The sequence below is a fragment of the Schistocerca serialis genome, chromosome 10 (genome assembly GCF_023864345.2).
Source record: "Schistocerca serialis cubense isolate TAMUIC-IGC-003099 chromosome 10, iqSchSeri2.2, whole genome shotgun sequence".
Classification (NCBI taxonomy): Eukaryota; Metazoa; Arthropoda; class Insecta; order Orthoptera; family Acrididae; genus Schistocerca; species Schistocerca serialis.
The window spans coordinates 177,366,022-177,382,753 of record NC_064647.1 but is presented as its reverse complement, the minus strand read 5'-3'; the positions used below and the strand labels follow the sequence as shown (position 1 = coordinate 177,382,753).

Here is a 16,732-nt window from a genome sequence, read left to right as displayed (position 1 = left end):
AACCTAACTAACCTAAGGACACCACACACATCCATGCTCGAGGCAGAATTCGAACCTGCGACTGTAGCGGTTGCGCTGTTCCAAACTGAAGCGCCTAGAACCGCTCGGCCACATCGGCCGGTGCAAGGGAATGCCTGGCTTAATTTAGATAAATTAGTACAAGAAAGTAGAATTATAAGGGAAAAATTAGGACCATTAAACACAATAGAAGATTGGAAATTACGAAGTATTGCTGAAATATACCAAAATACAGAAAATATTTCAAACATACTGTCAAAGAAAACACATGTGTATTTTGGTCATTTATTTCGAATGGAAGACAGTAGATTGACAAATAAGATTTTCAAATATTTGTGGGGTAAGAAGTCCACAACATGGTGGGTCAACGAAGTAAGAAAGGATTTAGCAAGAAACAATATAAAAACAGAAGGTATAAACAACACAGAAGCCCTTTGGGAAAAAGTATTGAAAATGGAAAGATTCCAACGCAGGGTGGCTAAAAATACTGGATCAACGAAGTAAGAAAGGATTTAGCAAGAAACAATATAAAAACAGAATATATAAACAACACAGAAGTGTTTTGGGAAAAAGTATTGAAAATGGAAAGAATCTAAGGCAGGGTAGCTAAAAAGACTGGTTGAAAACGCTCTGAAGACAGGAAAAAGAAACACAGTGAACAGATGAAAGCATACTGGAAGAAAATAAAAGAATAAAGAAGGAAGAACTGAAATTGGAAAGTGATCCTCTGCTGGTCTATTCGCAGTACAAAAAATTTGTGCAGCTGAATACCCAGGACAAGTGCTTCAGTTGGATGCCACTTCGGCGACTTCCGTGTCCCTAACATTTACCAGTTATCCAACCAGGGGAAAGAGACCAAACGTTTAGAGAGAAATCCGAATCACCTCTTGTTTCTGTCGATTTCTCGCATCGCTGCGATGTGAAACGGGGCTGAAAAGGAAGATTGGAAAGCCCACGATCAGATTTTGAATCGACCCCACGACCTTTCGATTTCCAGCACTCCTTTTATCGCTGGACCACCAGGGCCGACAGGCTTGTCATGCCGGGGGGACCGGGTTCGATTCCCGGCTGGGTTGGAGACTTCCTCCGTTCAGTGACTGAGTGTTTCTGTCGTCTTCATCATCCTCATTTCATCCTCATCGACGCGCAAGTCGCCGAAGTGGCGTCAAAGCAAAAGACTTGCACCAGGCGAACGGGTCTACCCGACGGGAGGCCCTCGCCACACGACATTTCATTAATTTCATCTATAGGGTTTGATGAGTGAGTTTTCGAGTACCAAAATGTGTGACCTATATGGCCGTATCTACTGACTGCACTGATTTAAAACCATGAATTTTTTACGCCATCGAAGAATCGTAGATATTAGTATTTTCCATAAATTTCAACTCGATACCTTGACCCGTTCCCGAGAAAGAGACGTCTTAACAGATCGACTGATAGTCGAACAACAAACGAGAAATAAAATCGATTTAAGGAAATAACGGAAAACCTAAATCAGGATGGTCGGATAGGGATTTGAACCACTGTGTATTAAATTCATAAACAGGAAATAATGGTGGACGCTAACAGTCGAAAATAGAAGCATAGACCTGTGGAATCCTCAGAACGTAGCGTTATGCATCTAGTGGCATAAAGATGTTTTGTGCTAAGAAGAGCAGTTGGCATTTTTCTCCATAACTGTGGAGCTCTGCGGTCGCGAAGTAGGAAAAGCGGCCGAGGAAACCGCAACTAATGTTGCTGATACACGAGAACATCCGCCTACACTCTGCTGATTTCACAAAAGAACCTATCTAGGACCTTGGCTCCAAAAATATCTCCATCGCACTTCTCCCTCTTATCTAGTGCTCTGAAACGTTTATCTTTCTGACTCCTTATCGAACAACTATCAATACAATTTCTTTGTGGACGGAAGTGAACTTTAAACGTCGACTGACGATGTCTTTATCTCCCAAGCAGTAGTTTTCTACAGGCGTGGAATCCAAAAACTGCCTGACTGTTTTAGTAAAAATAAATGTCGTTTGGCGAGAGCCTCCCGGCGGGTGGACCTGATCGTCTGGTGCAAGTCTTTTGCTTTGACGCCACTTCGGCGACTTGCGTGTCTATGATGATGAAGGCGACACAAACACCCAGTCCCTGAGCGGAGAAAATCTCCAGCCCAGCCGAGAATCGAACCCGGGCCCCTCGGCATGACAAGCCGGCGCGCTGTCCACTCTTCTTTTGCTGAACTTTTTTTATTCATAAATAGTTACAACAACATTATAAAATTGCTTATTATAGTGACATACGCATAAAGATAGTCTTCTACATTACTGGAAGCCTTTGCGAAAACAAAACATTTCTTGAAAGTGATGTTTGTCGATTGATCGTACGTGTTTGTCATAGATCAGATTTCCTCTCGTTTTTTCATGTTCTGAACCGCATCATCAAAAATCGGAGTTCACATGACGGTTGTTCTGAGGAAGTTGGCGTATACATCATAGTAATTGTTGATGCGTAGTAGCTTGTGAAGCTGGTCAGGGATGTACGTCCAAAAATCTCCTTCGCTCCCTTCTTCACTGGACAGTTGACGATATTGTTCTTCGAGGCGAGGTATAGTTCTTCCTCCGGGTATAAAAGGCACGTTGGTGTTATCAAATACGGCGGTATTCTCTGCATAGTTGCTAATTTTTTTCTGATTGACAACCAACTGCTATTTGCATTTCCACAGACAAATTTATGTTCACCTGTGTCAGTTATGGTACACAAAGCAGAATCCGCCAGATGAATGGAATGTAGTCTGGAGTTCGTTGGAAATTTCCTATTCACAAAATGATACCACAATGATCACACTTTAGTTGGTAAATGCGGGTGGTGTATGTTCCTCCAGATATCACGCCAAGAGTGACCGACGTACTTTTGTTCTGTGATGTTCTTTGTCTGAAGGTTCATTAAGTTTTGGTAGATTTTCTTGACTTTGATTACATCTTTCTCGGGTGTTCCCAGTCTAATGTAGCTACACCTCCATGTTTTGGGTGGTAAGGTCCATTTGGGATGTGGTGAACGTAAATTGGCTGGCCGGCGCTATTTCGTTTAACAGAAATGCGGCAACACTGTTGACTGCCCGCTTCCACAGTTCATATGTTTTACAGACATACAATGCTTGTGCTTTATTGTACACGTCTGTGAGATTCAATCCACCGTTGTCAGTCGGTAGAGTCAGCGTTTGGTATTTGAAGATGTGGCTGCGGCTGAAAAAGAGGGCAAAAGCAGCCAAAATTCTTTCGTCACATCCCTTGGCATTGGCAGGGCTTGCACCACGTAATGTATTTTAGAGGATAAATACACTACTGGCCACACCACGTAGATGACGTGCAACAGACGCGAAATTTAATCGACAGGAAGAAGATGCTATAATATGCAAATGATCAGCTTTTCAGAGCATTCACACAAGGTTGGCGCCGGGGGCGACACCTACAACGTGCAACCGTTTTCTCATACACAAACAGCAGTTGACCGGTGTTGCCTGGTCAAACGTTGTTGTAATGCCTCGTGTAAGGAGGAGAAACGCGTACCATCACGTTTGTGACTTTGATAAAGGTCGGATTGTAGCCTATCGCGATTGCGGTTTATCGTATCTCGACATTGCTGCTCGCGTTGGTCGAGATCCCATTACTGTCAGCAGAATATGGAATCGGTGGGTTCAGGAGGGTAATACGGAATGCCGTGCTGGATCCCAACGGCCTCGTATCACTAGCAGTCGAGATGACAGGCATCTTATCCGCATGGCTGTAACGGATCTTGTACTCACGTCTCGATCCCTGAGTCAACAGATGGGGACGTTTGCAAGACAACAACTATCTGCACGAACAGTTCGACGACGTTTGCAGCAGCATGGACTATCAGCTCGGAGACCATGGCTTCGGTTACCCTTGACGCTGGATCACAGACAGGAGCGCCTGCGATGGTGTACTCAACGACGAACTTGGTTGCACAAATGGCAAAACGTCATTTTTTCGGATGAATCCAGGTTCTGTCTACAGCATCACGATGGTTGCATCCGTGTTTGGCGACATCGCGGTGAACGCACATTGGAAGCGTGTATTCGTCATCGCCATACTGGCGTATCACCCGGCGTGATAGTATAGGGTGTCATTGGTTACACGTCTCGGTCACCTCTTGTTCGCATTGATGGCACTTTGAACAGTGGACGTTACGTTTCAGATGTGTTACGACCCCTTGGCTCTACCCTTCATTCGATCCCTGCGAAATCCTACATTTCAGCAGGATAATGCACGACCGCATGTTGCAGGTCCTGTACGGGCCTTTCTGGATACAGAAAATGTTCACCAACTGAAAACGTCTGGTCAATGGTGGCCCAGCAACTGACTCGTCACAATACGCCATTCACTACCCTTGATGAACTGTGGTATCGTGTTGAAGCTGCATGGGTAGCTGTACCTGTACCCGACATCCAAGCTCTGTTTGACTCAATGCCCAGGCGTATCAAGGCCGTTATTACGGCCAGAGGTGGTTGTTCTGGGTACTGATTCCTCAGGATCTATGCACCCAAATTGCGTGAAAATGTAATCACATGTCAGTTCTAGTATAATATATTTGTCCAATGAATACCCGTTTATCATCTGCATTTCTTCTTGGTGTAACAATTTTAATGGCCAGTAGTGTAGATGTTCAAGAGAGCCACTGTTTGTATCTCTTCAAGAGTACGGAGATTGTGCTGACGTTTATAGGCATGGAGGGTGCTGACGATTCTTCTGTAGTTAACTGCGACGGTGGCGGACACTGTATTAGTGGAAATGAGCGTTTGGCGTCATTGGCCGGAAGGCCCCTTGCGGGGCAGGTCCGGCCGCCTTGGTGCAGGTCTTATTACATTCGACACCACATTAGGCGACCTGTGCGCCGAATGGGGATGAAATGATGATGAAGACAACGCAAAGCGCAGTCCCTAGGAGGAGAAACTATCCGAGCCATATGGAATCGAACCCGGGCCCGTAGGACGGCAATCCGTTACGCTGACCACTCAGCTATCGGGGTGGACAATGTATTGGCTAACGAGGGGGATATGTCATTGACGATTAATCTCTTTCTTTTGTTTTTCAGTTACATTCAACAAACCAACGAGAAACGCTAAACAAAGATGCCTTGTTCTGATACATATTATTTACAGTTTACCAGGATGCCCTTATGACAAAAAGCTAATTTAATAAAACAAATAATATCTGTAACACATAACTGCGCAAAACATTAAGCATTAGCAAGACATGAAGTACTTGTGAGCCCAATGTGGTCTGTGTCTAGTGAAGTCCTGTGTCCTACCTTACAATCTCGATTACCATGAAAACACATAAACTTCACAGTAAGAGTATACTCAAGAATAGACCCAATTAAGAAATTATTCAGTGCCACACACAATCAGTTGAATTGTGTATTCACAAAAAACTAAGATGTGAGTCGGTATAAGCAAAAAGGTGTAATTTTTAACAAGGATGCAAGAACAACATTTTTTAAATTTTTCAACTTTAGGTCTAGGGATGCTAAGACGACATTCTGATGAGATTTAAGATTGTTAAGTTAAGATTTCCTTAACTTCATTTCTTCCTGGTGTGTTGTCCGCACCGTTTTTTATTTCCAAAACCGCTTTACGCGTTTCGACATTCCGTCATTTTCACAGGCTACAAACACAAAACTGGTATCAGAAGATATAATAATAAGTTACCTTTCACCACGGGCAAAAGACAGAGTAGAACGACTAGAATATGGAATTCTCGCTTGCTAGTGTTAAGTCAATCATATAAAATTGTATCACGTCAACATTCCCAATGACGAGACAAGTGCAAACTGCTACCAAGGAAAATTTTGGAAACCTAGTAGACTAAATGGCTGGGCGGCGCTGGATACTTGGTACACATCGCATTTTGTTTTGTTAACAGCCACAATTTTCATTATTAGATAGTATAAAACAATTTCATCAGTAACATGAAAATCACTTCATAATGTTTTGCAAAAGGTATTTCTTTCAAAACAATGTGTGGTCGGAATTAATACATTGGAAGAAGGCGCTGATTGGTACTGTGAAACATTTTTTGACAATTTACAGCATATAAACTACTGGCATCAGTAAAAATTAATAAATATCATTTTTATAAGAATTAACAAAGTCTAGAAATACAGCTGAGGCATGTAGCATTCACTAATAAGGAACAGACGGCGCCCAAGCGCTGCTATTTACGCCAATGCGAGCAAATGCATGTCTACACAGGAAAATCAAACAATTTGAGAGGCGCAATCTTGCAACACTATACATAAATTCCATCAATAATATACGGCAACCATCCCAGATTGCGTTACGTGATTGCAACGCATTAACCCTCAGAATCAATTTAAAACCTTAATGGTTTTTGATGTGGAACCTTGCAGCTCTATAAGAGAAGACGTGAAAAGCAGGCCGTTGCCATCCCAGCACAAAACGGGCGCGCAACTACTCAGCTAGCGCTTGGTAATGCTACGATTATGCTTTCATTGTGGTATTGCTGATTAATAGAGATAATTGATAATGTTAAATATGCTGTGAGTAATGACCTTCTTGGAATCAAATAATACGAGGGTAACCCCAAAAGAAAGGCCTCCTATTTTTTTTTATAAGAACATAGACCTGTTTATTTCTGCAATGGTTTACATCAGTTTACAGCTTGAACATTTAGCTATTTTTCGACATAATCACTATTTCTGTCGATGCATTTTTGGAGACGTTGTGGCAGTTTTTGTATGCCCATGTCATACCAGCTCGCCGCCAAGCTGTTTAGAACGTTATGAACCTCTTCTTTCACCTCGTCGTCGGAGCTGAATCGCTGGGACCACAATTAACGGTGACAGGTGCTGTGAGGCTCTGAAAAAACTCAAACAAGCAATTCAGAACCGGAGAAGAGAAATGTTGAGCAAGGGCGTACTCATTCTCCATGACAACGCTCGCCCACAACTCGCTCGGCAAACCGTTGCTCTCCTGCAACAGATTCAGTGGAACATAATCACCCACCCACATGTTCCCTAGATTAAAAGAACATTTGGCCGGAAAGTGATTCAGCTCCGACGACGAGATGAAAGAAGAGGTTCATAACTTTCTGATCAGCATGGCGCCGAGGTGGTACGACATGGGCATACAAAAAATGCCACAACGTCTACAAAAATGCATCGACAGAAATGGTGATTATGTTGAAGAATAGATAATGTGCAAGCTGTACACCGATCCAAACCATTGTAGAAACAAACAGGTCTAAGTACTTATAAAAAAAATAGGAGACCTTACTTTTGGGATTACCCTCGTACATATGACACGCCAATACTGAAAAGGCTGCTGCCCCTCTTCAGGAACCACACGTTTGTGTGACCTCTCAACAGATCCCCTCCGTTGTGGTTGTACCTACGGTACGGCTATCTGTATCGCTGAGGCACGCAAGCCTCCCCACTAACGGCAAGGTCCACGGTTCGAGACATGGGGGAGGGAGGGGGGGGGGATGGGTGGCGGGTCAAAAGGATAAAAGGGCCAAATCCCATAACAAACACTGCCCCGCACTGCACGACCAGGAACGCAAACAAGAAAATTATCCTTTGGTTCCAAGAGAACACTGGGGCGAGGATGATTTCAGTTGATTAAGTGGTTTTATTTTTTTTACATTAAATGATGGAATTTTAACTGTTATGTAACTGGACATGTCTATGCAATAAAGGATTGTGAATTAAGCAACTGTTTTGCGGTTTCTTCATTTTTCGAAATGTACTTGGAAAGTTGTGTCTGCCCCAGAAGAGGCGCTAACTTGTAGTGCATGGAAAGTGATGTGTACACAGGAACGAGTCCACAAAAATGTATTATACTCTTGGGAGCCTTCATGAAGGACGTGCTAGCTTTCAGTAAAATTCTGAACAATGAAAGAGAGGTGGCACAGAACTGATTATTTATCAAACTGAAGCACACGGAGTATGTGCAGAGACCGTCATTTCGCTTTTGTACCGGACAATAAGATTTGTTACGAAAATTATCTGTGGAATTAACAGGGCCGGTTTTAGACCCAAGCGACACAAATCGCTGAATGGGGGGGGGGGGGGGGAGAGGGGGAGGACCAGCTGGATTGGTGCCAGAGATGCCACACTGGGCTATCACAATCAGTGGTCGCATTTGAACTGCTCACTCCGGGCTCCACCTCATTGCGTTGGCATGTGAACCGCGGACAGAGCCGGCTTACCGGCTTATCGACAAGTCCGATAATCGCCCCTCGACTTTCTCTGTCGCAACTTGTGAACTGCGAACGTTCCAGAAACACGTCGTTCTGCTCATCCACTCAGTTTTGTACTCTTTTATTTACTCATGACTCATGTCACATTCCCATTTCATCATGTCCAATATGTAGCACAGATAAGTCACAACACGCCAGAGAGTTATTACTTGAAAAGCTTCTTCGGGCTGCCTTTGTTGGGTCCAGATTGAGGTGATGGAGTCCTTCACTCATGATTTCACGGCAGTTATCCCTGGTGAGTGAGTGCGGCAAGATGGGGAGAACGTGTTGAAGCAGAAACCTGCAATAGTAAAATTTACCGACTACGTTTGTGACATGTATACATCCCCTGAAGCCTTGTTTCCGGCAACTATCTGGGCTGAACACTCGCCCATTTGCAACCGCACCACCAAAAGTTGCGAAGCTTTCCATTCTAAACTGCGCGGTTCGTTTTATTCTGTCCATAGTTCTGTCTACCGTTTTCCGGAGATTCCGTGAAAGACATGGGTGCCACGCCACAAAAAAAGAAAGACTGTTCAGAAGGAAACATTTTTACGTAAGCAGACTGATGTTTTAGTTGTAATTTGGGTGGCGAATATGGAAGACAATCAGCCATCATCCTCGTGGTTAACGCTAACTGCCTAACTAATCCTCTGCCCGCAGTTCACGTGTCCCCAGTTTATTACTCCTATCCGCAGTTTCACATAACCGACATAGGACTGTCCGCAGCTCAAAAGTTGTGCAGCCAGTAGCGGCCGCTTGCAGCTCCCCTGCCTCCCCAATGCGAGATTTGTATACTGCAATTAGTAACGAAAATTGATGCGGGTGAGAACGTACGAGAGAAAAAGGGGAAGAGGAGAGGGGGGGGGGGTCGCCAAACAATAAGTCGCTTATGTGTAAAAATGTTCTCGATCAGTCGCATCGTGTAAAAATCTTCTCGAAGCAGAAATGGGTATAACCGTAGCAAGCAACGAATTACGGCAGCGAGCAACAAGCTCCTAAGAAGAGATAACCCCGCACAGTAATAGATAGTTAGGCGAATGTGGCAGCGGGCTCTCACTATCCTTTAAGCAATCTGTCCACCTACCTGGATAGGTTTCCGCTTGTCTGCTCCTTCACTCTGCGGTAGTAGATACTGGTTTAGCCGACAAAAGCAGCGTCGACGAAAATTCGACTGAAATCCAGTACTCCGTTCATCATAAGGATAAACCTCATGTAAACATCACACTATGTATTCTTCCGCGTTTGCTGGAACCTCATTGGGTTTCGTTCCACGTGGAGCAGAAGTGCCGGCCGCTGTGGCCGTGCGGTACTACGCGCTTCAGTTCGGAACCGCGCTGCTGCTTCGGTCGCAGTTTCGAATCCTGCCTCGGGAATGGATGTATGTTATGTCCTTAGGGTAGTTAGGTTTAAGTAGTTCTAAGTCTAGGGGGCTGATGACCTCAGATGTTAAGTCCCATAGAGCTTAGAGCCATTTGAACTAAATGTCGTGTTATTTCTCGCGGCAAATCCCTTGACTTTGCTCCAGATCAATTCTACTGGGTTCAGATAGCAGTGCAACGGTGATAATTGTAAAAATGCAGTATTTGTAAAGTGTGCTCGACACAGTGCAAATTTTTTTTCGTGTTTCTACGACGCTTATCACTCTGGTTCGTGTGGGAACACATTTGTCCTATAAAACGGTGGGCACATTCATTGATTTTTCATTTTTCTCCAAAAAATTTGTGTAATGTTTTCTTAACTTCAAAATCTGTAACAAGCTTTTATAATGTATCCTCGTAAATATATAATATATAATTTATAATATATATATAAATGATATATAAAGTATTCTTGTAAAAAGAGATCTATTGATGAATAATGCTACTACTATTACTAATATATCGATAATTAAGAATATGTATCTGCAATGAAAACCAGAATTTTGCGTGTGGTATGTAATTAAAAACCAGAAGACGTGCATTTTTCTTGAAGAAGATGGTGGTTAAGTTAGAGTTAATTACCACATATTCATAAATGTCATATTTAAATGATTTAGGTATTCAAACGGAACAAAAAATTTTATTGATTGTTGTTCGATAAGGAGCGAGACAGCTATACGTTAGAGAGCAGTAGATAAGAAGAAGAAGTGTGTTAGGGACTGCATTCCTGGATAGGTTCTTTTGTGAAATCAACAGAGTGCATGCAAGCGTTCTCGTACATTTCCTTGGTTGCTTTTCGTACGTTTCGATCGCAAAGTGCGTCAGTTATGGAGAAAGATGCCAACTGTGATGCAGTTCTTACGCAAATCAGCATCTTTGTGCCGTTAGATGCATTGACCTAGGCCTCTACTTTTTGCTGTTAGAGCCAGCCATTATTTTCTGTTTATGAAGTTAATACACAGTGGTTCAAACACCCATCTGACGATTCTCATTTAGGTTTTCAGTTACTTCTTTCAATCTATTTCTTTGGCGTTTGTTGTTCTTTTACCTGTCTCACTGTCTGTTAAGACCTCTTCTTCTCATATGTGATAATGATGTTTTGGTTGTAGAGTGCTCAACTGCGCGGTCATCAGTGCCCATAAGAAGTCTCAGGTTTTACACAGTCCCATTTTTTTCCACCGTGCAATTTAGCCATTGTCACGAATGATGATTATGATGATGAAATGATTACGTCAAGAGAAACACCCAGTCACCGGGTAGAGAAAATCCCCAACCCGGCCGGTAATCGAACACAGGACCCCATGATCTACAGGCAGCAACGCAAGCTACTAGACCACGAGCTGCGGACTCTTTTTCTCGGGAACGAGCAGAGTTATCGAATAAAAATGTATGGCAAATACTAAGATGTAAACTCTCTTCGCGGCGAAAATAATTTAAGCTTCTAAGTCAGTTCAGTCAAAAGATACAGCCATATGCGTTACATATTCTGATACTTGCAAACTCACCCATCAAATCCTATGGATGAATAATGTACGTACATGTCTGCCCTGGTGGTCCAGCGATAAAACGTGTGCCTGGAAACCGAAAGGTCGTGGGATCGATTCACAGTCGGATCGCGGGTTTTTCAGTCTTCCTTTCAACCCCGCCTTCACATCCTAGCGATGTGAGGAGTCGTCAGAAACAATACGTGATTCGGATTTTTCTTCAGAATGTAGGTCCTCTTCCCCTGTTTGGATAACTGGGGTAGGTTAGTAACACGCAAGTCGTCGAAATGGCGTTCAGCGGAAACACTTGTACCTGTGTATTGAGCTACATGAAATTTTTTATTACTATTATTATTATTATTATTATTGTTACTATTACTATCTACAATCATAATTAACCCATTAAGTGCCACGATCCCCATTTGGGAACTTGCCTTTGTAACGGAAATTTTGGAATTCTAATAATGCTGGCAGCAAATGCTACCATTTCCCATTGTTGTCCAGAGCTTTGTCGAGCGCTTGCATTGAAGATTCGTCACTTGTTAAACGGGTGAGTTGTACACATATTTCAGTGAGGGAGGTATGTTTTTCAGCGTTACAAGAGTTGCACATTTTCAAATATATATACATATTATTATGTAAATAACTTCCAATATCTCCGTACAGGCGTGTTCTGTAATGGTTTGAGAAGATGTTTACAGATCATTTATTTCAAAGACCTATTTCATTTCTGCATGACACCTGACTAACCTTCGTTGCCCATTTGCGGCTCATGTCGGTTTCCAAGTAAAACTTTAGTTTGCTTTTATTTGCTCCTCAGGCACAATGAGTCGCTACGAAGCACGTTCTATGTGAAAAACTGAAGAAATTGTAAATGACCGGAACATAATAGCCTCTTTTGGTGATGATGGTGATGTGAATGAGACTATTGACATTGTCTAACTCCCTCCAGATCGTGTAAATGAGATGTCTTACTGTGAAGATATCGACGAAAATATATTTGAAAGTACTGTTCCATCTGATGTGCCATATTCTTTGGAAATTCGTGCCAATGGAGAAAAGGAAAACGAAGAACATGCAGGCCAACAAAAGAAGAAAGTGAAAGCTATTACCACTTCTAATTGAACAACAGAAGATGCGGATTTCTCCAAAACCTATCCTGACAGAGCATAAATTGAACAGCGAAAATCCAATTTGGTAGCAGCACTAAAAGGAAAATCTGCTGTTGAATGCTTTGAAGAATTTTTTTATGAACAGGTATTGAAGTTTATTGTCAGCGAAAGTGTCTGACATACTATACAGAACAATAATCGCAGCTATGAGTTATCCAATGGATGCATAAAGAAAGTTCATAAGTATACTACTCTTCACTGGATACCATACTCTTCCACATGAAAAGCTATACTGAAATGAAGATGAGGACTTTGATATAAGGTGTGTACCACACTGTATGAGTCGCAAAAGATATCTGGAAATAAAGCACCACCTTCATTTCAATGATAACACACGTCTGAACAGAATCCCACCAGACGAAAGGGATAAACTTTTAAAAATTCGTCCGTTGATGTATTTACTGAATAATAATTTTGTGCAATTTCAAGTTTCTCCCCGACAGCTTGAGTACTGATGAACAAATGGTACAATTTGGACACCGTTACCGCAGTTCATTCGCGGGAAACCAGTGAGATTTGGATTCAAACAGTGGGTCATGTGCTGTTCTCAAAGCGGTTTCTGTTACCATATGTCAGCCCATGAAGGAAAATCGAAGGATATAAGTGATGTTTCAGTTCCGGGGTTGGTGGATCAGTTGTGTTGAATATGATTTCTGTTCTGCAGACTCCTGATCTTCACATAATATGTTTCGATAGTTTTTTCATGAGCTTCCGTTTGCTGAAAGAGACCTCAGAGATGAAAGTAAGGACAACTGGAACTGCCTGTATGAACGGAATGAATAACTGTCCAATAAAATCTGAGAACAGTATGAAGTAGAAACTAAAAGGAGCTTATGACTATATATTTGACAAGAATACAGAGATAATAGTAGTAATGTGGAAGGATAACAGTTGTGTAAAACTCTTGTCAAACAATGAGACAGTAAGCCGAATAAAGAAATGGAGCAAATCTGAGAACAAAGGAGTGCAAGTTCCACAGCCAAGGATGATTTCAGAGTATAACAGTCATATAGGAGGTGTGGACAAACTGGACTGGAACGTGCAGAAATATCATGTGAGAATTCGAGGTAAGAAATGGTACTTCCCATTGTTCGTCAATGTATTAGATGACACACCGGTCAACGCGCACATCATCTGCTGCCTTTCGAATGAAAATATTTCACTGCTTCAATTCCGGAGGATGGTGGCAAGGGCATATCTTGTTCAATCATCTGCTGCTTCTGCTCCGAAAATCAGGGCGTCCATCTTACCCAAAATCATCCCTTTCACGTGTTCCAATTGAACTCAGGACTTCCGGAAATTGACATGTGAATGAACGCGCAACACTGGGGGAACAAAGAAAATGTGCAATTTGCAAGAAGAACGTGAAAGAACAGTGTTCTGTGTGCAATGTGGGACTCCTTATTGATTTTTTTTGTGTGACACCAAAAATAAAAGAAAATGTAAAAAGAGAGTGACATGTGCCTTGATCCCCATTTGGGGGATCGATTACAATAAACCATTTATTTCAAGGTTATTGCATTTTTTAAATTTTATATTCCTTTTCCTCACCTCTATGTCAGTCAGGCAACACAGAAATAAATGTTGATCGAAGAAAAGAAATATGGTACTTAATGGATTAAAATTGTACGGAACCCTGAATGCGCGAGTCTTACTTCCACTTGCCCGGTTTCCTTAGGTAAATTTTCGCCAGGTAGATCATTTAATATGCTGCATAAGAAAAGGTCACTGCACCTTACCTACGTAATTACATGACAGGAAACGAAGCTTAAAAAGAATGTGCTCGATATCTTGCCTTGGCGGTTACTCTGCGCCATATTGAGAAATACACCATAAATGCATGCATTGGCACAAAAATCAGCACTTCTAACATAAATTTCCGCATGCTACTGAGTTGTCAGTTCGTGCAGCTGCCTTTTATGTGATTTTATATCAGCGATTACAGAATCAAGTCAAAATTATGCATTGGGTAGTCAATCAGCTAATGACTATCGATGTGAACGTAAAAGAAAATAAATATATCGAGCTTGTTATGAGCAACCTCCAATGAATAAGAATTGTATTTCAGTGTGGAGCATTCTTCTCTACGAGACAACAATGAACCAATGGTCTGTGAAGGTTACTGGTCTATTGGAACCATTCTAGCTATGTATGTGTAAGATCTGGGTTCGATTCACACAAAAGACAGCCATTTTTAACAAGCACAAAGTGACCCTCTTCACCTCTGGTAACGCAAGCTGAACAATGCAGGTCTGCACCCGTCCCATACCCATATTAAACTTAATGTCCATTCGCAACCTACTGTAGGGGCGTCGGTGTTTATTTGGGATCATGACAGACGCAGAAATCACTCTACTTTGCAACTCTGTCACCAGTAAGCTTGCTTACACGAGAGATTTATTTTTATTAATTAGCCAATCGTCAGATAAAGTGCAGGGCACTTATTTCTTATTGTATCAAATCTTGAGAGGTTGAAAATATTCGTGCTGGACTAGGATTCGATTTCAGATCCCTCCTTTCTTGACCATGTGAAACGATTCATAACCGTCGTTTAATTGTTTCACCAAGATTCCGAAGTTCTCCAGTTCCCCACGGTGGATTGATAGCCATACGGAGAAATTATCTCATGTGGCCCCTTGATCTATTGATTTTTATAGTGAAACGAGTGCACCGAGTAGAGAGGAGACGAGCGCAAGACAGTTACGTTATGTGAGTTGCTTACAAATCAAACGAAACGCAGCACATGTGTTTCGGATATTTTTGAGCATGATATTACATGAAACGATAACACTTTTCTCCCACTCAAGGAGGACTGCTTTACGAGATAGGGATTTGCGGAAGGAAACGTATTTATTTCCCAAATTGTAAGACAAAAGCGTAAGGAAAGACCCGTAAAGAGGAGCGTTTGAATTTTATAACATTAAAAGAACGGAGAGAGTGAACTGCGGTGCACAGTTCTCTCGAACGACACCCCGACGTCTTCAGAACAGATTTGAACCCTATATATCTGAGTCGAAGGTCAAATCACGCCAATTCGTTACAGCGTTCTCCACAGAGATGTGTACATAGTTAGTGAGACTAACATATTGGCGTCCCAATACTGTCTGGCACTGTCAACTGGCTGGCGTAAAAAAAAATTTTGCAGGTCTTTTAAATAATAAACAGAACACTCACCCATCACGAGCAGAAGTCACTGCAGTTACTATCTCCCGTAGTGCAGACATTCTGGAAAATAAAAAGGAGATATGAATCAAAAAATATCCATTCGAGGGCTATTTGGAAAGTAAGGTCTAATGGGCCGCGAAATGGAAACCACAGTGAAAATCAAAAATGTTTTATATGCAAGTGTGTGCTGCATCTTCCAGCTACTTCTACAACTAGTCGCCACTCCGATTTTGACATCTGTTGTATTGTACCAACTTCCCAATACCCTCGTCATAAAAGGCACCCTCCTGTGCTTTCCGACAATTTTCTACACTGGACTGCTGCTCGTTGTCTGTGTCAAAATATTGTCTTCACAGTCAGCGGTTTATTTGAGCAGAGATGAAAATCGGGGAGAACCAAGGCCAGGGTGTATGGTGGGTGATCAAACACTTTCGATCCAAAATGCTGCAGGGCCATCCTCATTGCCCCTGCAGTGTGGGGACGAGAATTGCCCTGAAGAAGGAAGTGCCTTACAGATACGATATGTGGGGTTGCATGAAATCAGGCGAAACCTCTCAGTGGGGGCAGGAGACACTATTGTTCTAAGCATCTTTAAGTGCTCACTATGTGCTCAGAAGTGAAAAGAGCGACGTGGCGAGATCGACAGGGGCGCTAGAGACCCCGCCCAACACATCTGTGCAAAGCTTCATCGTATTTTCAGTGTCGTTTCCATTTTGCGACCGATTGGGCCTTAGTTTCCAAAATGCCCTCTTATGTATAAAAATTGCACTGCACATATCTCCATAACAGTATGCAATGCGTGGCTTATTTGGAAACAAATTTATTACTTTCACTCAGCCGGCCGGTGTAGCCGAGCGGTTCTAGGCGCATAAGTCCGGAACCGCGCGACCGCTACGGTCGCAGGTTCGAATCCTGCCTCAGGCATGGATGTGCGTGACGTCCTCAGGTTAGGTTTAAGTAGTTTTACGTTCTAGGGGACTGATGACCTTAGATGCTAAGTCCCATAGTGCTCAGAGCCATTTGAACCATTTCGAACTTCCACTCATGGAACTTCCTGTTGTCAACAAATATGCCGACTTGAATCTTTGCCTTCAAGCTTTAATTAGGCACTGCTCCGTTCTGTCTCAGGTTTGTTTCTTCAGCATTGTTAGTGGTGCATTAGCAGTGATTTACTGATGAACAGTTCCATAACGTCTATGGATTGACTA

The 16,732-nt window shown here is 42.5% G+C and overlaps 1 protein-coding gene across 1 annotated transcript in view; it reads right to left on the bottom strand.

Annotated features, from left to right (window-relative positions):
• The window catches only part of LOC126424805 (uncharacterized), a 71,597-nt gene that overhangs the window by 48,144 nt on the left and 6,721 nt on the right, over positions 1-16,732 (bottom strand). The window contains exon 2 of the mRNA XM_050087596.1: positions 15,534-15,584. Coding sequence (XP_049943553.1) covers positions 15,534-15,583 — 50 coding nt within the window. The 5' untranslated portion in view covers position 15,584. The remainder of the gene's footprint in view (positions 1-15,533; positions 15,585-16,732) is intronic.